Source organism: Crocodylus porosus, unplaced genomic scaffold (genome assembly GCF_001723895.1).
Source record: "Crocodylus porosus isolate Cpor-Errol unplaced genomic scaffold, CroPor_comp1, whole genome shotgun sequence".
Classification (NCBI taxonomy): Eukaryota; Metazoa; Chordata; order Crocodylia; family Crocodylidae; genus Crocodylus; species Crocodylus porosus.
In genome coordinates this window covers 1,181,354-1,208,641 of record NW_017728951.1, presented here as the reverse complement: position 1 = coordinate 1,208,641, position 27,288 = coordinate 1,181,354, and the positions used below count along the sequence as shown (strand labels likewise).

The 27,288-nt window shown below is 40.6% G+C and overlaps 1 protein-coding gene across 5 annotated transcripts in view; it reads left to right on the top strand.

The window, feature by feature from the left end:
* LRRC27 (leucine rich repeat containing 27) overlaps positions 1 to 27,288 on the top strand; it is a 73,890-nt gene that overhangs the window by 36,223 nt on the left and 10,379 nt on the right. For 4 of the 5 annotated variants that reach the window (XM_019556254.1, XM_019556253.1, XM_019556256.1 and 1 more), the window contains exons 6-8: positions 7,222 to 7,477; positions 11,460 to 11,600; positions 18,916 to 19,012. In XM_019556254.1, coding sequence (XP_019411799.1) covers positions 7,222 to 7,477; positions 11,460 to 11,600; positions 18,916 to 19,012 — 494 coding nt within the window. The remainder of the gene's footprint in view (positions 1 to 7,221; positions 7,478 to 11,459; positions 11,601 to 18,915; positions 19,013 to 27,288) is intronic. The other variant, XM_019556255.1, reaches the window with a different exon arrangement.

Genomic DNA, 27,288 nt, shown 5'->3' with positions numbered 1-27,288 from the left:
GAGGTGGTTCAAGCACCTACATTGAACACCTTCAAGAGTAAATTGGATGCTTATCTTGCTGGGATCCTATGACCCCAGCTTACTTCCTGCCCTTCCGGCAGGGGGCTGGACTCAATGATTTTTCAAGGTTCCTTCCAGCCCTAATGTCTATGAAATCTATGAAAGTAAAAAATCTAAATAGGTGCAAATGTAAAATTGTTAGGCAGCCCTACAGGTGGAGAACTATGAAGCTGAAAAAGGTGGCAAAATACCAATTTGGAAAAAATGTATACTTGTATATTATCTTAATTGTGTGTGACTGCCGGACTTCGAATAACCATTCTCAAGCAGCCTTTGCCCTACAGGTCGATGTCAAACACCTGTCAGGATCGCGTCTGTGCCAGAGTAGATCTCTTCTTCCCGTGTCCCCAACCCTGCTCTTGCCTGCCACAACTTGATGTTCCTCAGTAGGAGGGGTCAGTTGACAGGGTACCCTGTGGCCTAGGATTCTCCCAGTGGTCACTCATGGGGCTCTGCCACCCCTACACCCCGGCCTCACACCACCTTTGGTGCGTCACTCGTCCGTTCTTGTTCCCCACTGTGGGGCAACGCCTCTTGGCCTGCCTCTGAGTGCCCATGGCCCCTAGCCACTGTGATCACTTTAAGGACCTGCCCCACGGCCCTCCTCGCCTGCACCCTTCTCTTCAGAGGAGGGTATTCAAAGGAAAAAGGTAGATTTACAGAGGCTTTCCTTCAGCCTCAGTCCCTGGGGCACACTCCCCTAGCTCTCTGCCCCTTAGCCAGCGTTGACTAAACAAACAGAACAACCAAAATGCAAAATGCCCTGTCTCTCCCTACCCTCTTATTGGTATACCCTGAACACTCCCTGGGTTTCCTTCTGGCACGAGCCAGACCAATCACTTCCAGCATTCCTTCCTTCTGCCCATCACTCTATCTGGACCTGACGGCAGTGCCTGCCCAGATTGTACCCCCTCAGGGCTCTCCAGTGGTCTTCCTTCCCTGGCGCGGCTTTCTCCGTGCCCCATCATTCCGGCAACCCACCTGTGGGTCACATCACTCCCAGGTACTCCTCCAGCCACGTCCTCAGGTGCCATGCCTACAGTTTCCATGATGTCCAGTGCAGGCTCCTGTCGGGAAGTTTGGCCCTGTTCCGCCCTGCCGGCTCTCCTGGCTCTGTGGGTCTTACGGCAGAGGCTCTGACGGCAGTGGCGGAGGTCGCCGACAGCAGCTGCAGCTTTTCGCCCATGCTATCCACCCCCTCCACTTCAGCATCCACCATTCTTATTGCTACTGGCCGGCGTCCGATGCTGACGTCATCAGCTGGCCATAATTGAACAAAAAGGCGGCTAATGAGCCACGCGGTTCCTCCCTCCGCCTCATGCACATCCTGTCCTGAGCTGCTGGTAAGTGCCGCTCATTACTTTGACTCCCCGGACATTGTGTAATTACTGCATGATATCAACACAGGATGTTTCTAGACTTTGCCATCTTTGGATTTTAATTTAACTTGTACATTCCTGGGTATGTAATGCCCGACTTTGGGATATTTAAACATCCTGGTGATGTTTTCCCCCTAAATTACTGGTATGTGTTCTTGGACGCTGCATCTTAACATAGGTTTTTGTCTGTGGATTTCTAGAATATTATATTTTGCTCCTTGCACTGCTCTGTTCTGACTTGGATGTCAGTCCTTGATTAATTTCTTTGCACGTTAATGAACATTTTATTTTAAAATACAAAAAATGAATTTACATACATATTTAAGCTACCAAGACCTCAAATAGATTTAAATTAGGTATCATCATCAGTACTTTGCTATTATGTTACAACATGGTTATTGTTTTTTCAAATAGTTGTTATTTTTATAGGTAGTCAAATGGCATATAGAGAAAATGAGGCCTGGGGGACATAGAGAAAATTACAGTTTGGGAATGGTCCTGCTTGGAGTAGAGGGCTGGATTAGATGACTTCCTGAAGTACCTTTCAACCCTAATTTTCTATGATTCTATGAAAATAGCACTGCAGATCAGTGAATTACGTTGTCTTCTCTGGGCACCTAAGTTCAAGTCTTGGTTTATGCCAGTGGTTCCCAAACCCTGACAGATTGTGCACTACCAATACAACCTTAAGTACCACCAGGGGTGCAGGTTGTAGCCGTGTTGGTCTAAGGACATGGGCAGCCAAGTTTCTTTGGGTAAATCTGATACCTTTTATTAGATCAAGTCAAATCATTGGAAAAATTCTTCTTTGCAAGCTTTCTGGTACAAATACCTTTCATCAGGTTGAGGAATCATCTGCAGATGGACTGGTAGAGCACAGACCATCTGGAGGCACTTCCTCAGCCTGACGAAGGGCATTTGTACCCAAGAGCTTGCAAAGAATTTTTCCAGTGTTTGACTTGATCTAATAAAAGGTATCAGATTTACCCAAAGAAACTTGGTTGCCTAAGTACCACCAGCAAATTTTTCAGTTCAACCTTAAGTTCCACCAGGAATTTTTTGTCATATAAAGTAATTATAATAAATCTGTTAAAGTGCATTACTGACAGTTTGTCTGTGTACCACTGGTTTGCACGTTCCACAGATTGAGAACTGCTGGTTTATGCCATTAGTCAATTAATTTTTGTGAACTCATTGTATTGATTATCTATATTGTAAAACAAAGACATACTTTCTTGAATAGATCCCAAAAACTATTATACTTCATAATAGAGTGATTGTAGATAAAAATGAGGGTATTTGCTGCTGTATGAGGAACTTAATTCAGCATGGAGTGTTCCATATGTTTGACTGACACCATTATTCTACAGGAAATGCTAATCATGTTTTGAAAATTAACACGCTGTCTTCCAAGATACACATATCTTCTCTAATGCTTCCAGTGCTGTATTCCACCCAGTGTCACCAAAGTATAGAGATCACAAATAGGAAAAGCTATTGGGGATTCACAAGTGCTCCTTGGAGTATATGCCAATTTTTTTTTTACTAGGCTAGTTTAATCTTTTATGTATACTCGCAAATGCACATACCTCTAAGTTCTGTATTTCACAGATTTGCCTTCTATTCCACATGAAGAAAACAAGGCCATTATTAAGGAATACATAAGAAAGTCAAAGAGAGACTCTGTTCACAGGAAAATTTCCACTAGTTCATGGAAATATGGATAAGCTTAATTAGTGAGTTTAGTAAAAGTTAGAGAAAGATAACTTTTGATAAGTTTTCAGTTGCATGTTCTCAACTGTATTTATTTTTCACTGCAGTGTCTTCAGAACTTTTAATTCTGCAATATAGTAGTGAACCACATTATTAAAGATTCCTTTTAAATTAAAGGAAATATTATACTTCAAATAATATTAATTTTTAAATTTCTGAAAGTCAGAACTAGCTAGCTCCATAAATTACATTTCTGCTTAGTATATCCGAGGTGTATCCATAGCACTGAGGTCTTTGATTGATGTTTCCATTGTAATAATTTTCAGAGCTGAAATAAAAAGAAAATTTGTCTACAGAGGAAATACAAAATATTTACCATTCATTCTTAATTAGAAGTTACATCCCTCAAACATACTCAGAATTATGTCTTCTGTAAACTGTAGGAAATAATTTAGATCCATGGATGAAATATATTAAAATGCCTTTGTTTAAAATGGAGGTATGTTTTCTACTGTTATCAGATAGATGGTTTTTTTAATGAGCAAAAAGTTAATTATAAAAAATGGAAGTGAAATGTCTCTCAATAATTCTTATTGGTAATGAATTCTCTCTCTGAAATCAATAAAAGTACATTTTATTTTTGAGCATTATCTAAGAGTTTTTAAGAATACAAGGCTTAACATAGGCACAAATTTTACTTTTGTTAAAAGGTAACTCCTAAATTTTTAGACTGAACTTCTTCAGTGTATCTTGTGCAAATTTTCATAATGTAACTAGGAACAAAATTTGGACTGATCTTTCTTTAAAGGAAGTGTTTAGATCATAAGTGGATCGAAGGTCATTCAGCTTTACACACTATAAGATGAACTTTTCATATTTGTGTTAAATCACTTTTGCATAAAGGCTGTTCACAAATAGAATGAATCAAATCAAGACATTACATTGGATGTTACCTAAAATCATTCCATAAGGTAATACAGAAACACGTGCAAATAACTGTTCAGTTTAGAAGATATTGCAGTTTCTGACTCTGACACATTTTTCTGTGAAACTACACATATTTGTAATACATGAAAATATAACCCAAATAAATTATATATTTAAAACACTGCAATGGTTTCCTTTCCTTCTTTTTTTTACCCTTTTGGGTGCCTACACAATTTTTAAAATCTTGTGATATGGTGTTTTGCTTCAGAATATGAAAGCAAACTTTTTCTGTTGATTGTATATAAAAACAGTACGAAACTTTACATTATTTTATTTTTTTATTTCATTCAAAGACAATATTTTGCACTACAAAATAACATATGAAGTGTGCTTCAGAACTGTTTTGTAACTCATGCTACTACAATATCATTATCATAGTTTAGATATTGGTATATTTAAAGAAAAATACTGTGGACTTTAATATTTAGAATATGTGGGCATTGCACATGAAGTTTGGGAACCTTCTGTAATATTTCAAGAGTTTTTTGCTCCCTCCCACGTGGCCCATCTGTTCATGTTGGATCAGAGCAGTATGTAAGAAGTAGTATATACATACTTCGTGTGGAGAAGATAACAGAATGTACCATGGATGATGCATTTCCTCTAAAATATGAGAGGAGGGAGATGAAAAACAATGCTGGGTTTTCTGGGATTTAAGGAAACTCCTAGTCTGTAGCTTCAGTCAAGGTACAACTGCAGCACACACCAATATAGGACTATAACTGTGGCAGCACAGAGCAAATTGTAGTCTGAAATACCTACCTCAACCCTCTCCCCAGTGTCCTCTGTTCTAAAAAGATGGGTAGAATAGGTACCTAAATTAAGCTTCATTCAGAAACAGCTACTCTGCTATTAGTACCTAGGTTACCTAGTTTAAAGCTATATAAACTGCAGTCACACCTTTGACTGAAATGTAGGCATACCCTAAAAGTAGTCCTAGTGTATACATAGAAAATATCAGTTGTGCTTGTAGACACATTGGTATAGGAATAATTTTAAAGATGGTTGTTATGGGGTTTTTTTCCTTGAGCTAGCACGTTCAGAATGAAGAGCAAAGCTTTAGAGATGAAATAGAAATAAGTTGAACATAAAGTCTTAATAATATTCTCTTACAAGTTCATGTTGGCTATGTTAGTTTTTTTCTCATTTTGATTAAAGCCCATACCTTCACACTTTATGACCATTCTACTTATTATAATATCAAAGTGTTTTGCCCTTTCCCTCTCTTTCTGGCGATCTTTATTTCAGTAGTATGAGTCTCTTACCTGCTTTATATCATGCATGGAACTCTTGTTTCATTGATTTATATGTAGTTATTTATGATGTCAAAAAACTGCTTTAAGGCAGTATAAATGTTCCAAGATTAAATACTCCAGACTAAGAAAATAACAGCTTTTTCTTCGCGTATTTACTTACTACTTACTATAGTGCTACTTACTATAGTATCAGAGTGTATACACATACGCACATATGTATTATTATTTGTCTTTATTTAACTACGTAATCATATTTTTTTCTACTAAAGCAATATTATTTGTTGTCTCAAAAATTAAAAACATGGGGGGGATTTTATGTTCTTTGCATATTAGAAAGGATCCATCCATTTTCATTTATACAAGATGTACAACAAAGTCATGATACAAAACCTCCCAGAAGTCTATGAGAAGCTTTCTCTTGACTTCCATGTGTTTTAGATTGCTCTCTGCATACTACACAATAACCAAAATGAGGCAAGAGCTCCTGAATGAATGAGACCTTGGTCTAAAATTTCTGAGGAGCTGAGCATTTTGGAAAGGTACTGATCACTCTCAACTCCCGTTCAGCATAGTAGGAGCCAAAGTTATATAGCACCTGACAAAAGTGGGCTCAGAACTCTAGATGTTGTTTCTTTGGGCTCAAACTAGAGAAAAGTGTCATCATAAAAATAAATCAACCTGTTATTGTGCCATAATACCTCATTATTCATACCACCTATCCTTAGTTTTTCAGTATTTGCTGAGTTGGAAAAAATGGGTCCTCCACATTTTCTGGGGCCTGAATGGGTCAAAGGCTTTGGCTTCGTTCAGTTGGCTCCAGTGGCAAATTTTAGACTTCATAGTCCAGTGGGACAACACCTGTCCACCAGCCTTATTATATTTAAGCTAGATAGTTATTGGCTCAAATATCCCAGTTTATCTTAACTATTGTAGAAAATCAAAGAGATGTTTTAGGCTCTAATTCAGTAAAGCATTTAAGAATGTATTTAAATCCAGTTGGTTTTAATGGGTTTAAAATAGGTTTTAAGTTATCTGCTTACTTAAATGCTTTTCTGGGTAGAGATAACATGACATACATTAGAATTAAATAAATACTTCAGTACTTCCTGAATTAAGGTTTAGACAGTGAAGGACCAGGTCCAGCTTTGTAGACAAAAATTAAGTTATTCAGTTGCACCTGAAATGACTAGGATGTCAGCAGAACTGTTGATAAATAGGTACAACACATTTCTATTGGTTAACTCTACCCAAGAATTAGGCAGCTCTGTGTAATACATACATAAGAGAATATACTATGTTGAAAGTTGAAACACTTCTTATTGGCTTCTGGGCAACTATGTAACTTCAGGAGTAGAGAGAGAGAGAGAGAGTTAGCCACATTAGTCTGAAGTTATACAGAAGGCAGTGTAAAGATGTACCTTATAGACTAACTGAATCAAAAATGGATAAACTTCTGACAGCAAGAGCATGCTTCATCAGATGCCGGCATCTTGCTCATGAGAGCTTTTGCAGTCTGATTCAGTTAGTTTTTAAGGTGTATCTCTTCTCAGCCTTCTTCAGTGGTAGATTTCACTGACAACTTAAAAAATATTATATATATAAAAAATAATTATTTCAAGTATACCATTACAGAAAATGAATTTTACAGCTTATCTTGCAGATGATGACTGTAGTTCCCTAGTGGGAAATAAAGTTGTTCACATAAAAAGTTATGCTCCATTTGTATCTCACCATGCAAAGGGAAAAAAATCCCTTAGGAATTTTTTTATCTGACTTCATTGCTTTAATAAGCGTGTATACAATAATCTGTCTCTCTCTAATTCCAATAGAAATACCACCTGTTGAAAAACTAAACTTAACGGAACTGCTGGAGTCCAATTTGGATTTGTCAGATGAGTGGCCTAATGAGGAAGAAAGGCTGCGATTTCAGAAACTCAAGGAGGAAATTATAAAAGATGAGCAGGAAGAATTTCTTGCAAACCGGGATTTAGGCCCTAAAGCCACAATGCAGAAATTTACTGAACTAGGGAAAGGGAACGGAATAAAGGAAAGACTACACTACAAATCTACAAGTCTTTCCAGGTGAAAGAAAACATCTTAGATTTTTCCTTTATATATTTAACTTTTATATAATAGTTTACAGGATAGAATACTATACGTATCTTTCCGGTGCTGGAAAACCAAATGTCTAATACAGTCATTTTAAAACATTTTACCATACATTCCATCTATACCCAGAAATTAAGTGATTGATATGTTAGTGAGGCTCATGACAAATTAATATAGAAAATAAAAAGAACTTAAATTAAAATGAACTCAATTTTCTCCAAAACCAGAAAATAAGAAATGCTCTCAACATTGTAATTATGAGGAACGTATATATTGAAGTTGAAAATTATGGTTAAAGTAATAAGGAGAAAGTGGCCAAATCAGCTTTCAGAGGACTATTTTTAGTTTGTATATCTGTACCACCATATAGATGGGGGGAAAAAAAATTTCAATTTATATTTGAACGACTTAAGTCTTGGAATTACCTCTGAAACATATTTTATGGAAAAGAGTTCAATCTGTTAATGCCGGGGCGTCAAACTCACTTTGTACACCAGGCCAGATCCAGATTGTGGGACTTCTTATTGGCCAGATCTAGCCCAGGACATGAGGAAGTGTGTGTGTGAGGGGGGCCTCTGGCTCCAACAGGGAACATACAGCAGCATTTCTGGCTCTCAATGTGGAACGCACAGCTGGGCCAGCAACTGGGGAGGTAGGGTTGTGCCAGTGACAATGGGCAAAGCAGCCAGAGGGCAGCCAGGACTCTCAGCCCTTGCTCACCCTCCTGCTGCCAATCAGCATGTCCACTGGGGCTCAAAGGCCCCAGATTGTGCAGCTGGCCGCTACTCACTAGCCGCACCAATTTACAGTGTGGGCTGGATAGAGTGGCTGCACAAAGTGGACCCGGCCGGCCAACCATATGTTTGACCCTGCTGTGTTAATGCATATTACTAACGCATACTAATGAATGTTACATCCATTGTAAATTACTTAATATTGCAATTATAGCAAATAAGTAAAGGTAAGTAAGGGGTAGTTGTATAATGTCATTTGTGTCGCTGTTTTTGTGATAATTCATAGTAGACTAAACAATGTAAGACTGGTATTTTGTAAAAATATGAGTCCTGGTAATATGAACCATTGCCAGAGGAGTCAGCTATTGATTTGGGGGGGGGGGAGGGATAAAAAAGAGAGATACTTTCTGTGCAAATTACTAAATCTGCAAATTAGGAATTTTGTAAAACATTTTTGTCTTCAGTCACTCTGATGTTTTGTTAATGTGTACAGTCTTATGGATAAGTGCAGATCTAAGAATTATGGGTGATTAGTATTGCTTGACTATTTATAATTTTGAAATTAAAAATCAGGAATGTTTTTACTACAAACTTCAGACCTAATAGAGCTAGTTGATTCTTCTTTATTTAATGTCGACTTTTCAATGAAATTTCCACAGTTCTAATAAGAATATAAATAGATGTTTATGGTCTATTTTCCCTTTTTTGACCAACTTTTGTACTAAATGAACCACTGCTTTTAGTTAGTACATGGAAGTAGAAGGCAGGCTTTCTGTGTCCTTCCTATACACAGCTTTGCACATCTTTTCACAGCATCTGATGAATGAGCTTCAATGAAAGCTTTTGTTACACACACACACACAGCACAAGCTTTCATTGAAGCTCATTCTTCAGATGGGCCAGCATCAGATATATAAATATATATATATGAAGAATGAGCTTCAATGAAAGCTTGTGCTATCAGTGTGTGTGTGTGTGTGTGTGTGTGTGTGTGTATACTAGTATACGCATACATATATATTAAGGGTGTGCAAAGCGGGCCGTATTCAATTTGGATTCAGATTCGGCCCAAATCAGGGAGAGGGATTTGTTGATTCGGATCACTGTGCCCAATTAAATGTGGCAAAATCTGAATGTGAAGATTTGATGCTGATTCAGAGAATCAGTGATTCGGACACAGACACAGCTTTAAATATTTTTTCTGCATACTTCAAGGTACCAGCATGGCTTGTGAATGCTGCAATGCTGGGGCACGTGGTATATCCCAAAGGAGTGCGGGGGACCCTCCATATGCTTGATGGCAAACCCAATCCCCCGGGTCTGCTGGAGAGCACACTGGGGCCCCCCTACACCCCTCTGGCTTGGTGATCAGCCTCGGGGGGACCATGGGTTCCCCCCCAGACCCAGAAGGCACCAGTCGCTGGCTGGGTGAGCACAGGGGAACACCCCTGTGCGCGCCGCAGTGGACCTGGACGTGAACCAGAAGTGCTTCTAGTCCACTTCCAGGTCTGCTGCTGAGCACACTGGGGAGCCCCCCCCCCCGCATACTCCTGTGGGATGCTCCATGTGCCCCAGCATCACTGCATTCACAAACCATGGTGGTACCTCGAGGTATATAGAAAAAAACATTTAAAGATATGTCTATGTCCAAATCTTTCCCGAGATTAAAGGGTCCTCTGATTCAATTTGGTTTCAGAGATTTGGCCACCATATCAGGCCGAAATTCACAGCCCTGATATGTATATATATCATGGCTGTGCAAAGCTTTGGGTGCAGATTTGATTTGGAGGGGATTTGGCCTGATTCAACCTCCAAATCAAATTGAATCGAGAGACCAATAAAAAGGTTTGAATTGACTCGAGGCCTTCAAATCAATTCGGAGGAAGGTTCAGAGATTCAGCGATTTTGGGCAGTCCCCGCTCGCTGCCAAAGGGAGCTAGACCCAGGTTTCATGCCGGTACGTGGAGGGGGGAACCCCGCCAGGCCCTATACCCTGCCTGCTCCACCAGCCCCACTGAGCGCCTCCCAATCCCTGTCCTCTCTCCCAGCCCCATCAATGGCTGCCCTGCCCAGCCCCAGCATCCCGGCACTTAAAAAAGAAAAAGCCCCACACTCACTGGCTGCTGCAGCAGATATCAGGGAATCTGGGGGCTTGTGGCAGAGCCCCCATTGCAGCACAGGGCAGTGGGAGGCAGCGGGGATCTTCCCCCCACACACACCCCACCTGCCTGACAGGAGCCGGTGAGTGCGGGGCTTTTTTTTTTTACTTCAGACTAATGCAACTAACTATGTCTGTTCCTATGTGGAAGTATAATTTATAAACTGTGGTTAGTTTATAAAAAGTAAACACTTCTCTTGTTGTATACTTTTCCTTGTTGTACTGTTATTATAAATTGCTTAACTGGCCAAACATTCCTATATATTGCTTGGCTAAAAATGTAGTCTCATTTATTAGCGTATCGGGGCAACGTTCTATTGCACTACATGAACATGAGGACAGGTAAGGATATAGTTTCAGAAAACAGACTACAACAGCATCAGTTACCTTGCATTGGAAAATCTGTTAAATCTGTTGCTCAGTATACAAGAATTCTAGTATACTGTGTTTAAACATATCTGTAGTTTTCCTTATGTGAACAGAACCTGAAGGTGGCAGCCTATATTCATTTTATATGCTGCAAGTTAAAACTACTGCTCAGAAAGCTTAAACTTGCACTCCTTCCTTTCTTCATCATAGTTTCCATCTTCAGTCTATATATGTCTTGCAGTTAGGCTTTATCCTACTAGCTCCTCTTTCCTGGAAAGTAAAGGGTGTTTTGTGTGGCGAGAATTTAAAATATTCCTGCTCTCTATATTACTTTTTCCATAGTGAGATTGGATCAAACTATTTTTAAGTGCCTGATTTAGCATGTTATTAAGTGTGTGACTGCTTTAAATTTCCTGTTGAAATCCGTAGGACTACTTATATACTTAAATTCAGGGAGCTGATTGAATTAGGGCCTAGTTGTACGGATGTCAGTGATTTGTTGCATCTACAAATATAGGTTAGAAACCCACACTGCTTTGATTCCTGCATTTTCCTGTTCTCTCTTTGATCAAGAATCAGACCTGCCCAAAGATCTGTCTGGTGAATTTAGTTATCATAATGAATAATTGTATCACTCTGCCTGTCTTTAAATACAGTATTTAAAAACCTGTAATGAATGGCCTTATTTTAAAAGGAAAAAATCCATGCAGAAGAATGTATTTCCTGAGTTTTCATCCCTCGATAAGAAGATAGAGACAAAGCGAGCTGAAGAGTGCAGATTGGCAGCACAGAAGCAGATGAAAGAGAAACTGGCTTTAATTGAACAGCAAAGAAAGCAAGTATTATTTTTGCCTTATATCAGTGCACTATTTTTGAGTTGTTGCTCTTCTTCTTAGCACTGTAGCTCTTTTCCCCTCATGATTCACCCAGTTTTCCATTTATAAAGAAAGAAGTCATTACAAATTATCTGGACTGTAAATAGAAATGTAAGGAGTGTTTTTTTCTTTACAAAGCGCAGTGATCCTGGGGAACAAGAACATGAACTATTGCATTTCTTACTGCCGACTTGGAGAATCTGAGTTTCTGTTCTCATGTATTGGGAAAAATATTTCCCCTCGTAACTCCATAGTCAGAGGGGATATTATGCAAGTACTGAAATGACTTTTTTTTAAGCTTACTAACTGATAACAGACTAACTGAACAGCAGTAAAACAGGCATATGATATATAAAAATGTTGACGTGCTTGCAGGATAAGGAATATGTAAATTAAAAAAAAAGTTTCAAATGTAAATTGTTTCCAATTCTGCATATTAGTCTACCATATGCATACATTTAGAATCCTATTCAAGAGCCAACATACTGCTGTCTGTGAAACTTACTAAAAAAATCAGATAATCATATTTAGTGACATTATATTACATTTCCTAACAGATCCTACAGTGTGGTTTATACTTCCATATAATGGAGGAGAGACAACAAGAGGAAGGTCAGGGGAAGTGTGAGTCCTTACTGAATGGGGGAGGCAACCTAGTGGCAGAGGATGAGAAAAAGGCTTAAGTACTCAATGTATTTTTTTAATCTGAGTCTTCACAGGCAAGGTCAACTCCAAGAGTATTGCAGTGGGCAGCAGTTTAGGGAGAAGGTCAGCAACCCTCAGTGATGAAAGAACAGGTTAGGTACTTTTAAAAAAAGTTGGATGTGTACAAGTCCATGGGGCCAGATACAGTGCATCTGAGGGTGATGAGGGAGTTAGCTGAAGTGATTGCAGAGCCGCTGGCCATTAAGTTTGAAAATTCATGGCAATCGGGGGAGGTCCTAGACAATTGGAAAAGGGCAAATATAGTGCCCATCTTTAAGAAAGGGAAAAAGGAGGATCCAGGGAACTACAGACCAGTCAGCCTCACCTCAATCCCTGAAAAATTCATGGAGTAGTTCCTCAAAGAATCCAGTTCTAAGCACTTGGAGAAGAAGTTCATTAGAAACAGTTAGCATGGATTCGCCAAGGGCAAATCATGCCTGATCAACCTGATTGCCTTCTTTGATAAGATGACTGGGTCTGTGGATGCGGGGAGTGCAGTGGATAATATAATATACCTTGACTTCAGCAAGGCTTTTGATACCATCTCCCATAGCATTCTTGCAAGCAAACTGAGGAAGTATGGATTAGATGAATGGACTGTAAGGTAGATAAAAGGTGGCTGGATTGTCGGGCTCAACAGATAATAATCAGTGGCTCAGTGTCTAGCTGGCAGGCAGTATCAAGTGAAGTACCCCAGGGGTTGGTCCCGGGGCTGGTTTTCTTCAATATATTCATTAATCTGGAAGATGGGATGGATTGCACCCTCAGCAGATTTGCAGATGACACCAAGCTGGGGGGTGTAGGAGATATACTGGATGGCTAGGATTCAGAGTGACCTAGACAAATTGGAGGATTGGACCAAAAGAAATCTCATGAGGATCAACCAAGATAAGTGCAAAATCCTGTACTTAGGATAGAAGAATCCCATGCACCACTACAGCCTGCCTGGGGACTGACTGTCTAAGCAGCAGCTCTGCAGAAGAGGACCTGGGGGTTACAGTATACAATAAGCTAGATATGAGTCAGCTGTGTGCCCTTGTTGCCAAGAAGGCTAACAGAGGACACCCCCCCCCCCAACTGCCTGCTTGTTCTGGGCTCAGGTGAGGTGAAGCCAGCTTGTCACCATAGTGCATACTCCTGTGGGGGCCTGTGCTCCCCAGATCTGTGCACAGGGCAGGTGCAGGCTGCCTGCTGAGGGCTGAGGCTCCTGCCCTGCTGCCACAGCCCAGCAGGTGAAGTCCAGCAGCACAGGGAACAGTGGGGCTGCAAGGGGATCTCCTTGCTGCTGCAAGTTCCTCACTGCCTTGGCGATGCGTCCCTTGTATGCACAGTAGCAGCAGGGGTGGCATTGTGGGGATTTGCCCCTTGCTGCTGCTGCATGTACAGGGGACATGTTGGCAGGGCAGACGTGGAGTTCACAGCACCAGGCAGCTTTTCTGTGCAGCCCCACTGTGCCCTGCAGTGCTGGGTCGCACCTGCTGGGCTTTGGAAGCCCTAGGGAAGGGCAGCAGAACAGGAGCCCAAGCTCACAGGGAATAGCCCGCACCGCCTCCACCTCGCATACAGATCTGGGAGGCATGGGTTCCCCCTGCCCATGAGAGTGAGTGCAGTGGTAGGGAGTTGCCCCCTCCTGGCCTCCCTGCTCCAAAACAAGTGACCCACGGCCCCTTCCTGCTACCCACCAGGGCCTGACAGCCACGCATTGTGGCCCCGGGTCCCAAGCCCCACACACTGCTCAGCTGGGCAGCAGCCCCAACCAAGCCTACCCAACTCCCTCCCTCCTTCCCTATGGGGGCTTCAGTTCTTCCTCCCTACCCCCACCGTTTCCCACTTACCTGCTGGAGCTGCTCTCCAGGCTGCCTGACTGTTCCCCCTGCCTAACTGCCTTCCTCCCACTCCATCCAGTCCCCTGCATGCTGGAACTCTGTCAGCCTGCAGAGGGCTCATCACAAAACTTTAATATCCACGGGTTTCTCTGCTAAAATGAGAAATCTGTGGCTTCCCCTGGTAAAGGGGGAAATCTGTGTTTTACTCAATTTTCCTATGGGAATAGAAACTCCAGATCCCTGTTTATAAGGCAACCCAGCTTGGGTTAATTGCCCTGGACAGCCACACGTCTTTGGGTCTCTGGCTGACAAGTTCTGCCCCAGCTAATTAACTAGCTAGCTTCTTGATTGGCTGCTGGGAGTGCCACCTACCCATATAGACCAAGCTGTGGCAGCAGACTCCTATGCTAGCCAGCAGTTCTGACCCTGATCTGCTTTGGTAAGCCTCTTGATTCTTGACCCTGGTTTGGCTCTGCTCTTGGACTTTGGCTTAGGGATTGTCCCTTGGACTTGGTAACTCAGCATCTGATTCTCAGACAGTTACCCTGTCCTGTGTTTTGGACTGTCCCCCTGAATTTCCCTCCAGACAGTTATTTAGGTCCCAAATCCTGACTCGGCCCCTTCCTTCCCTCAGTGGCTTAACCATTAGGCCAGACCGCCTATGATCTGATTGCTAAGGCCTTGATTTAGACTTATGTTAGTAAATGAGCCATTTAGTCCTGTAGTTTATTAATTGATCTTCCAAATGGCAACATGTTAGTTATAAATCAGAAATATATTTTGCAAATTTGTTTCCGTCTTAATTCCCTTCCACAATTAAGCTGGCATATGTATATATATACTAGATTTTTTGCCCTGGTCTTGCTTTCAGAATGACAACATTGTTTTTGGAGGCATGTGTACATATCTCATGTAAAAGTATAATGTTACATCTGGTCACTGATCCTTAAAAATTCCATAGTTCCTAGACAGGGTGAAGTATTAACAACAAATTATATACCTTGAATGATGATTTTTTTTAAATCCAAACAACAATCATGGAACTAATAAAATTTTTGCTAAAGATCTCCAACTATTCATGCAGCTTATCATTATACCTCATCTCCCTTTGACCATATTTGAGCTTTTCAGGCCAGGAAATATGATGTAGATTCTCCAGACTGGCAGTTGCTTTGCATTTCACCACTGGCCTAAGCTTGCCCTAAAGCCAGCATGTGCAAGAACATCCTCTGGTTTGAGAAACTAGATGTAGCTCTTATGTCATTTCCACCTCTGCATATGGTACAAAAGGGAAAAGGGACCTGGATAAAAGTAATGTATGGTACCACAACATCTCTACAGCTTCATTTTCAGACCTATTCACAGTTAGTTTTTAGACTGTTCACCAACTTGGTCTTATACACAAAGACAGCAAAATATGGAAGAGCAAAACTGACCTTTTAGCTACTTTTGCACCCTTCTACCCCTTTGTCTTGCCTGTATCCACCTTGGCAAATTCCATTTTAAAAATAATTTGACCCCTTGGGTTCAATTCTAGCTTGAGTAAAATATGTTCACACTATATAAATAGTGATGCTAATGTATCTTCTGCATAGAACTGTGGTGTGACCATACTTGAATGACTGAGAACTGCCCCTGTCCCCACAGTTTGACAGAATGTAGAAATCCATGGCTGTGTCCATATGAGCAGGGGTATGTGTTTGCAGCAGCACAAATAGTAGTGCCACAATTTGTGTCGCTACTTTGTCCTGTAGTGCACACCCCTGCTTGTGTAGTTTGCAGTGGGACGCATTGTTCCACTGCTCCATGTGCTGCAGGGTGGGAGGGCTGGCTGGGGCACAGGCAACCCCCATGCTGAGGCACACTGTACCCCAGCCAGGTGAGGAGTGGTACATGGAGACAGGGGAGCAGGCAGCAGGCCTAGCAGACCCTAGCCAGCAGCTCCCCATCCGTTTCCCCACTTCCCAGCTTCTCAGAAATCCCGGTAGCAAATTTTGCCCCCAGTACTAAAATTCAGTAGTGCCACACATGGTTTCATATGCAACATATGCAGTTAATGGTGCCACAAAGAAGCTTGTGGCACCACAAACCACACATGCCTGCATGTCTGGATGTGGCCCATGAGTAAAATGTAGAGAAAACAATAGAAATTAAAGGAATTTGGGGAACATCATCTGAAAAGACTGGAAGAGATGTTAAAGCAGTTTGGTATGGATTAGGGTTTCTCAACTGGTAGGATGCGTCCCAGTGGTGGGATGCAAATGTCCTCTAAGTGAGACACAGGTCATGGCAGCAAAACTGGAAGTGCCATGGAAGGACTTTTAGTTTCATTTCTGTGTGCTTCAATTGGCTGCTGCCTAATCCCTACCACCCCACTCTTCGACTAGCCTCTGGGGGACACGCCCCCACTCGTTGACTGGTGAGACCAAGATTTTTTGACTGTATATAGGTGGGACGTAAGGTGCAAAAGGTTGAGAACCTCTGGTATATATGATAAAAAGTTGATAAGTGCCTTCAAGGTGCAGTATACTGTATTTACTGGAATCTAAGATGATGCTTTTTCCCCATTCAACACTGGCTGGGTGTGTGGGGAGAGCCCTTCATCCTAGATAAGAGAACAAGTTCTGGAGGCATAAGGAGGAAGCAGTTGTGGCTCCAACTCTAACACTGAGCCCACAGGCAGAGTTGGAGGCACAGCTGGTGTCCCCTCTCTCCTTTCAGCCTCTACTCCCCTTACCTTTATTCCCTGCCACTGTTTACCTTCCCCTTGCAGCTCTGGCTCCTCCTGGAGCCCCACTCCAGCCTGAGACAGGGAGCACAGAGCATGTGCTACCTCTGGCCTAAGCCTGACCACGCAGGAGCAGCAGTAGTGGCAGCTCTAGCCCTGGCTCTGGGCCAGGATTGAAGCTGCCTTCTCCACAGTGGCTGCTGCATGGCTGGGTTAGAGCCAGAGGCAGCACCTGTTCCATGTTCTCTGCCCCAGGCCAGAGTGCGCCCCAGCAGGAGCCAGAGCTGCAAGGAGAACATAATCATAGATGGGCAGGAGGGGTGCAGAGGGCAGGCAGCTGAGGGGAGGGCCCTACAGGGTGGGCAGCAGAAGATGGAGCAAGTGCGGTGGGGGGGCAGGTGCAAACATCTGAGGGTACAGGTACAAGGAGGAGGTTGGGGGGGCAGGCGGCAGGGTTTACAGGCACTGCAGGGGCAGTAGCGGGGTGTGCAAGCACTGTGACGAAGGCAGGCAGGCAGCCAGGCAGGGGACATGACAGGGGACAGGGATCAGTCCACTTGACTCTGCTGCTGCCAGCCCCCCGCCCCACTGCCCCTTGCCACTGCTCACCCCAGCTACAGCAATGGTGGTGGTGGGGGTAAGTATTTAAGAGAACCCTTCAAAAATTACATGACAGGAAAAAGTATAACATATTTATACATGGCTTGTAGCTAAATATTGTGGGAATCGTCTTAAATTCAGAGTAATCTTGGATTCGGGTAAATGATAGACAATAGTTACTTCATTTATAAGGCCAGGTAGGCAATGGCTGGATAAGGAAAAATAGATGGGAACTAAGGAAGGAAAAGCTTAACTTAGATACTTTACTAGGAAAGACTTTAACAATAAAATCTTCATTGCAGATATTAAAGATTAGATAAGACATTAGTTAAAGCCATTTATTGAGCAATTCTAGAAAATATGAGGAGTCAAATTTAAGTAACCTCTGCAACATTCTGGCCCAATATTCTTTATATCTCAGTAAACTCATCTTTACTTAGTGCTCTCACCTAGCCAGATTAGAGTTACCTGGGCCCCTGGCAGCCATTAAAACAATGGCACAATTGGGTTTGGAGGAATTTTATACCCCATCCCAAACACTGTGCCTCCTGTCATGCATGTCTGGTATGGCAGGTGGTATGATGTTTGGGATGGGGCATAAAATTCTTCGAGCCCAGTCACACCAGTGCCGAGCTGGTCTGAAGCCTTCCCTTCCTAGAACTATAAACCATGCACCTGGCAACTCCAGTGGAGCTGCCGGGCACAGGGGTCCAGAGGTTCCTGGCAGAGTTGCTGAAGGGTTTCCCAAACTGGAGACTTTAAAACCTGCACCCATGGTTTAAAGTCCCCAGCGGGGGAAGCCCTTTGTCTGCCCCTGCTGGGAGCCTCTGAGCCCCATGCCTGGCACTCACAGCCCATAGGACAGCCCTGAGCCAACTGGAGAACTGGGGCTGCTCCCGGCCACTGCTGACAAGATTGTTGGTGCCAGCGGGCTGGAGACCAGGCTGTCCAGGGCTGATTCTAACAACCAACCAATCAATCAACTGATATAAGGTTCCATACAAATATTGTATGTGGAACATTTTTGCCATTTGATCTTAAATTGGGTACACATGGAACATCTTTGCCATGCATGGCATGATTAATGCCACAAGTGTAATGTGTGCCAGGGATCCTAAAAATAGAAGCTATGTGGCCTGTAAATCCGCTGAGCAATTTAGTTCTTTATTTGTTTCAGTTTTGAATTTGAATCTTTTTGCTCTTATACTCCTCTGCTGCTGCAGCATGCTGTGATATTCCTTTGAAGTACTGATCTTCTATTACAATGTTAATGCTTCATGAAGATGTTCCTTGTGCATTTCTATTTTGACTCTCATATTGTTCAATAGCAACCTAGTTCAGCAGGTAAAAGGAAGTGATAATATTCTTTTTTTAATAATGTGATTTAAAAATTTGATAAAAAATTAACCTTTTCAGAGATAAAGAAATGCTTCAAGAATGGAGAAACCAAACTAAATTGATGAAGGAAAAAAAAGAAGTGCAGTTCAAGTTTTCAACTGAAAATGCAGACATGGTATGTAGTAGAACTTCCACAAGGAGGCTCACTAGATCAAGCAAGTAGCATTAACAAGCATCTCTGAAAGCTTTTCATTAGTGGACAATACATTTAGATAAAAGGCTTCTAAGGATGAGTGTGTGACTAAATAGGAAAAAAAGAAACTAAATGCTATCATTTCAAAAAGCCTAGACCCTACAGGCTGCATGTGAAATATCTGTATGGACCATAGCTCTTGCAAGAAGTGATGTGATCCCACGTGTGATGTAGGAGTTGCCAGATCTTGCAAACAGCTATTCCAAATCTGTAATGACTCCAATAATCAGGCTACTTGGAGGCGTTAAAACAGAAGTGCTTATGTTTAAACATGTTTTTCAAATTATTTAACGCCTCCAATCTGAGATGTTGCCTCTGCCAAACTGCAATTGATGTAGGTTGGTTCTTATGGTTCTTCCAGGAGTCTGTAAATTCTGGCACTCAAGAAGGGAGCACCTCACTTTTAAAAGATTCATAATGAGATAGAAAAACTTGGTTTGTATCCTTATTTGCTTATCACAAAGAAGGATTGAAAAATCTTCCCCAAAGCAGCAAATTATAAATTCTCCTTGCTTTAGATTAGAAATTCTTGTCTTGTTTAAATACGACATTGCAGGAAAGATGAAAGATGCACAGCCCTGTTTTCAAATGTAACAATGAAAACAGAACATGACAGTGTCACAAACTGGAAGGATGCAAGATTCATTTAGGAAACTAAAATGCTGCAAGATGAATTCTTCAGCTTCAGTTTCATTATTGTTTGTTGCTACGTTAATTTTTCATCACTGAACCTATGGGGATAACATAGATATATTGTGAGTTAAAATAAATTATGTCTTTCTAAATGAGGCACAACTGAAAAAAAAGAGATTTTTGACAAGTTTCTTGATTTTATTTCTTATTTTTATTTTTTTGTATCAATTGAGCAATGTTAAATGAACACCTGGTAAAAAGGATATCTTTAAAGGGACTTCACAATACATTTCTTTGATATGCTTTGCAAGAATAGATAAACCCTGCATTTCTAAAGTACAGATAAAAGAGAACAAACGTTTTTCAAGCCTTCTTTCTAAATTATAAAGAAGCAAAAAGAGACACAAACAAATTTAGTTTTAGTTTATTTCTCTGTGACTGTTTTCCTTCTACCCTATGTCACATCTGCTTAGAATGCAAAATAAAAGTGTGTACAGTGCTTAACACAAGGAGGCCCTACTCTAAATTAAACAAAATAATTTAACATTACTCTATTTATAACAACATATAGTAGTATTTTACTGGCAGTATTATTCCTTGTTCCATATGTCTTAAACCTTTTTTTTTATTCTCACAGTTTCGTACTCTGGAAAATAAGCTATGTTATATTACTAAATATGTCAGTGCTTCCAGGAATACTTGCTATCATTAAGCCAATAACATAGTATAATGCAGGGGTGAACAATTATTTTGGCTGGAGGGCCACTTAACAAGTTTTGGTGAGCTGTCAAGGGACATAAGGGTAACCCCTCCCCTTAACAGGTGCCCCGCCTCCTGGCCGCCATCTTGGGACTAAAATTCCCACCGCTAATCCCTGACCTTTGCCACCACAAGTCGCTCTCCTTGCCCCATAAGAACTCATTTGGGGGGGGTGCCATCTTGAAATCAGAAAAACCCCAAAATCATATACTAAAAAAAACAAACATCTACTACAACTTTTTTTTTTTTTTTTTTAATAGTTTTGTCCTAATTTGTGTGTGTATGCATAGTGTATCTAGAGGCAATTGCATAAGAGCTCAAAATCTAGTCTTACTATTGTATGTTGTATGGGGGGATGTGTGGGTATGGTGACCGGGGGGCGGGGGGTGTGGAGGAGTGTGTTTGGGAGTATGGTAGGGGTGGGACGGTGTGGGTACATGTGTGGGTATAATGGGGGATGGGGTGTATGGAAGGGTGTGGGGGGGGGAGGTCCTTGGAGTCCCTGAAGTGTGCGAGTCCCTGAAGCTGCACGTGATGGCAGCAAGTGGGGCCAGCCCTGCTCAGCCCCATAGCATGCAGCTCCCACGCTCCTGCAGCGAGTGCACCCCATGCTTCTACCCTGTTCCCCCCAGTGGGAGTCTCTGTCCCTGTGCTGGTGTGGCTCTCACCTGCATTTCCAGGCTCACAGGCAGGGAGTCTGGAAACAGCCTCGTGGTGACCAGGCACAAGCTCTCCCAGGCAAAGGCTTCTTGTCTCTAGCTGGCTTAGGGCTGGGACGGGTCAGGCCAAGCTTGGGGTTTGCTTAGCAACTGGATCTGCACATCCTGCAGGGATGTGCCGGCTTGAGAGGGGCAGCACAAGGCCAGAGCTTATGGAGGAGCCCCATGGACTGGATGGAATTGCCTGGTGGGCCAAATTCAGCCCACAAACTGTATTTTGCCCAGCCCTGGTGTAATCTGTGTCACTAAGCAGAATAATACAGGGGCAAATTTAAAATCAGGCACTGTCTCCATCCTTTTATTTTGCTGAAAACAGTTCCGCTTTTAAGGAAGAAAGTTACTATTGCAAACAGGCAGAGCAGATATCAGACCTCTATAAATAGTTTCTGATTCAAGAAATGGTAAGTGTACATAATATTTTAGATGGTTGTTGAATTGTTTAATGTTCCTTTATACAAGTGAAAATTCTTGGCTGAAAGCAATTGTAAGTGTGACACTGCTCTATGTGAAACTGGTTAAGGCCAAATTCTTCCACAAATTAAAAAAAATTGTCATCCCTGATGCAGGACCAAAGCCATTAAAATTGCGATGGTAGATCTTCAGGGTAACCCCCTCTTTCTTAAGTGAATCTGAGAGCACAGAAAATAGGCAGTTCGTAAGTGTCTTGCTTGCATGATAGCTAAGGGACAAGTGGCAGAATCCTCCCTCATCCACTGAAGTCATTGGATAAAAAACTGGAGTTCATCCAATGACCTCAGTAGGTCATATTCCCGTTCTAATGCTCTACAGTTTTCAGCAGCGAAAGCAATTTCAAAATATCTGAAGTAGCAGGATCAGTATGCACAAACCAAGTAAGAATGAATACATATAACCACTAGGAGCAATCAATAGTGGGTTAAATCATACTGTGCATTCACATGGTATTTATGGGAATTCTGACTTAATCAATGGTGGACACTTAATTCAAGAATGTTTATCTTATCCATCAGAGAGTAGATGTAATGTGTTTTCCTCTCTACATGGAAATGTCTTTGTTTTAGCTAATCTTTAGGCTGGAGTTTTTTGTTGGTTTTTTTTAAGACTGTAGTTTTGTTTCAAAAATGGTTGAAAATTGACCATTGAGAGTAACACATTTATAAATAACAGTATATTTACTTGTCACAAGCAATTCCTGATTTATCTTCCCCAAGCTGTATAAATACAAACAAAAACAGTTATCCAGTTTGTGAGCTCAGTTGCTGTATTCACTATTTTTTCTATCTATAAGTGAATATTTTAAGCTCTAAATTTAGTGTTTAGGTATACGTAGTTGAATGTATATATAAAACACAAGAGGGCACTGTAGAATCATATATGCATGTTATGGTAATAGCAAGGCCTTCTGGTAATATCTTTTATTGGACCAGCGATATACTTGGGAGACAAATTATCAGGCACAAGTGCCTTTCCTGAGTTTTGGGGGTGAAGTAGAAACAGCCTAAGCTAAATACTAAATAGAAAAATATGTTTTGTTTAGCTCCATTATGCAAATGAAAACAGTTAGTTGTATCATATTCCCAGAAACTTCACAACTTCAAAAACAGTCTAACCTTACCATAGTCATTGCAGTGACTTTACTAAGCTCCCTTGTTACACAATGATCAAGTAAATCGGGTTCATTAGTTCTATATCTAACATTTAACTTAAAAGTATGTAAATGGCTGTATGTAATATTTTTCCATACTTTTTATTTTGCCCATTTTTACTGGCAATCACATACTAGAGTGGAAGCAGTTTTACATTTATTGCATATTGTGAATTATGTACATATTTGCTAAATGAAAGTATGTGCTTTGTGCAAAAATTTCAAGTCAAGTCCTCACAAATAGCCACAAGTATTTCTGAGTACATGAATCAGTTGCTTATACTTTATTTTATATTAGTGATCTAGATGTTCATAATGATTTATAATAAATGCTAGCATTTCAAGTGTAAGGAGGACAGTAGTTTCTTGAAGGAGCACAGTAAACACATTTTTTAAATTTTATAAAAGTTTTTATAAAATTTTCCATCTTTCTCCCATGAAAAATCCCAGTGATTTCCCTTGATGAAGAAATAATCATGTGAATAAAACAAATAAGATTTGGTCCCTACTTTTAGTCTTTTATTTCGCATTTAACGACCTGCTTATAAGGTTGAAACTGTGAGTATGGTATTGATTTAGCTTGTTATTTCTGACAAATATTGATAAACATCTTTTTATCACATGAAACCAACAGGAACCTGTCTTTGTTACCACTGTTAAATGATCCTTGCATAGTTCTAACATTTGCATTTCGATTGGTTGACTTTTTGCAGAAACATGGAAATTAGACTCACTCATGAACAGTGATATTTAAAATAAAATTGTAATATTTGTAATATTTAAAATAAAACTATGAACTAAACATTTTTACAATGGAGATTATACCAGTTTTGTTATAGGTCCAAATTGTCTGTAGTCAGCTATAACACCTGTTAGGCCTTATTTCAAGCCTTCTTGTTTATATTTTTCTAGAACATTTCTGTGCCTTAAAAATTGAACAAAAAACTAATATGTAAAAATAGATTATTCCCAGTCTTCCCAGGATTTAAAGATGGATGCCAGAACTTGTGCATTCCCTCATGAACCAGTGAACACATTTTTTACTAGAGATGAGATCCTATTTAAGTGAAGACGGGTGATGTTTGTTTCCTTTCTAGTTATTTAAGATAAGGTCCAAGTCAGTGGATTTTTACAATGAAAAAATAGCTGAATTAACCAAGAACTACAGCTCTTGTAATATTTAATCATGTCAGTATTGAATCTGGTGAGATATACATGATAAACCCCTTTCAGGGTATATTGTGCACTATGTGAGTCTGTATCTTTTTTTTTTTTTTGATGTTCCCCATGTTAACTGCTATATTTAATGATGTCATAAATGGCATACTGCAACACTCCTCCACACACATGTGAACACGTGTTTTTCTGGAATTCAGTTTGTTGTTCAGCATACCTATATACCTTTTCATTAATGTAAAGCCTTTGCCCTAAATCAGTTAGATTTTGGTTATGCTTACTTTGGAAAGAACTTTCCAAGACTTATAAGCATGGCTCTTTGAAAGGAGAAAACAGGCCTTTCTTGCCTAATCTATTAAGAATGGTGAGGGACTCGATCACAATTTGAAAAGCGCTGACTAGCTTTCAATTAATTAACAATATGACTTAAATACCAATCTATTCTATAGTAGTGATCCTAGGGGTGGGTGAGCTGGACAGTTTCCTAGACACTGATTTAGACAGGGTGTCAAGATGGCAAGACCGAGGGAGCCCCCACTGCAGCAACAGTCCTATACCATGACAGCAGCAGCTGGGATCCTTGAGTCTAAGGAGCAGGTAAAACAGATCCCCAACAAGCTGGTGGTCAGCAGTGTCCCCTCCTCTCCATAAAACTTGCTAGTTACACCTCTGTTATTAACATTAGTTTATGAACAAAAATTTGGCCACATTAACCAAGTGAGTTGATTAGAACAAAATACTTGTCCATTTTCTGACCCGTATGATGAATTTCTGAGTGTCTTTAAACCCTGAGCTCTGTTGAAAAGTTAAGCCTTATGACTATTGAACCAGCAAAGCTTTTGGTGGGGTTGGCTGGGAAACAAAGATTCCCACTTCTACTGCCCCACCTGCCAAAAAAAGAGATCTCAAAATGGGACTTGGAACAATAAGATTTCTGAATTTACTGGGTGGAAGGTGAAAAATTAGTGTATATGTATGCAACTATAGCTCAGTTGGCTATCAATAGCCATTTTAGGGCTTTTGATGGGGGTTCAGGAGACCCAGATTTGGAGTGGAGTCATGAACTTGGATCTCGCATATCCCAAGCAAGTTGGTCTGCAGTCAGTCTACTAGGCTATAGGGTCACTTTCTTTTAGTCTTTTCTGTTTGAATTATTAAATCTGGTATAAATAATTAAATATCCATTGGTCCAAGGTATATACATGAGAGGAGGAGATAAAAGTTGTATAAAGTTTGGTAATTAAGCACAGATTTCAAATCCAAGCTCAGAATGAATGTTTTCTACATCCCGCATAACTTTTGGCTATTCTGGTCTTCCCCTCCTCCTCCTTCCACCCAAGAAATGAGACACCTTTCTGAAATGTTTTTTGTCCAGATTGATCATTAATAAAGGAGGGCTGGAATGGACCTCATGAAGTCACATAGTCCAATGAATGTGGTTCTCTTTAAGCAAGTGAAGGTAGGGATACAGTGCAAGTATTAACTGTGATACTTCCAGTTTTTAAGGTTTGTATAAGTGCTATGACTTAACTAAATCCAACAAAAATGTAGAAACACAAAGTACAGAATCCAACAATTAATTAAAAATGTGTGTTTTATCTATATCAATGTCAAGTCCAGCACCATTATTTTAGACATAATTAACTTAGCAAAATTGACAAACAAAATCATTATCCAACTCCAGCAAACCTTTTCTAGGAAAGGTAATATTAAAGGATGCCTCATTAATTTTCTAAATTTGTATTTGTAATCTAGCCAAGGAAGAACCTAAGTATATGATACAAAAGCAGATGTGTTTATATGGTACTTTTAAAATGTTTACTATCAGTCTTTCAGTTGTGAAACAAAAATATTGTCTAACATTTGTCCCTTATTTTTTCTATTTTTAAAACATTTGGTCCTTTTCAGAATGCCAGTGATTTAATGCACACAAACAATTACATTCTCAATGAAAATTTAACCTTTTTAAAATATGAGCCATTTTTTGTACATCTATTACAGTGAGCTCAGAACAATTTTATTACCCCACAGAATTTTATGAAAATAAAAAAATAGCCTAGAAGCTTTGAGAGGCCTTCATCAGCTAAATATGTTTGCAGTAAATCTCCTTTGATCTCAGACTTCTATACTGAATGTCATTGATTTTTTTTCTTTAAGGTCATTATTTACATGTTGTAGAAGATGTATTTTATATTATCTGTTTTCTTTAAAAGAAACAGGGACTTAAAAAAAGCCAAATCACAAACCTATACTGTATTTGATGGTTCTTTACTTTTAAGTCCTAGTACATAAATATGAATAAAGGCTTAGCTAGTACTAGTTAGCATTCTGAATACTGCCCCATAGCTATGTCATATAGGTTATGGAGCTTCAAACTTTATTCTTAGGGGTTACCAATCACTGGAAAGTGGATTTGATATGCTCTTTTCCACATTATGCAACTACCTGACCCTGGCCTCTTCCCCGTATGCCAGTCAGGGTCATGCAAATAAGTTTGGAGGAATTACTGACCAAATTCTGTGCATTTTTTTAATGTCCCAAAACAAGGACAAATTCTTTCTCTCACTCAGTGAGGCAATACAGTCAACTGAGGTAAAGAAAATGTGGAGGCTGACTCAGGAAGCCAGTGCCATTAGGGATAGCTGGACTCTGGTAGAGGAAACAGTGTTCTACACATATCTTCTAATTGCTTTTTAAAAACCAAACAAGTTCTCTTCTTAGTATCATGCTGCTACTTCAGTCATGTGTCTGCAGGAAGTCCCAAAAGCTTTGTGACCCTAACAGGCAAGAGCTGAGAAACCTGTTTGGGATAAAGAGCTTCAGTGTAAGGCAGACTGACAGATTATTGATACAAGTTATTCTGTCTCTACGCAGCTTTACATCTTCTTGGGACAGAGTTTCTTTCTTTTTTCCTCTTTTGGCCTTCTGAAGTAGGCAGAATTTTCAGTTTATTAGGCCTTTGGGCAGCCAATAAACACTTAGCCATTTGCAAACTCCAGAAGTAATGTATGTATTTCATTGGAGGGGATTTTAAATGAGGTATAAACACTGGCATTATGGTGCGTTCAGAACTGATGCTATAGAATATCTAGGGTGCTGGAACTCTGACCCAGGTGTCAAGTGCAGCCCACAGAGCTATGACATCCGCCCCACAGAGCTCTGAACTGGTTTCAAAATTTGGCAGTGGGGAAGTGGTAGTGATTAATATGCCTACCCTCTCCCATTGCCAAAGTCCTGTGCACCAAGCCTTCCACTGCAGCTTGGAGTGCACCAGGTCCTCTCCCCCA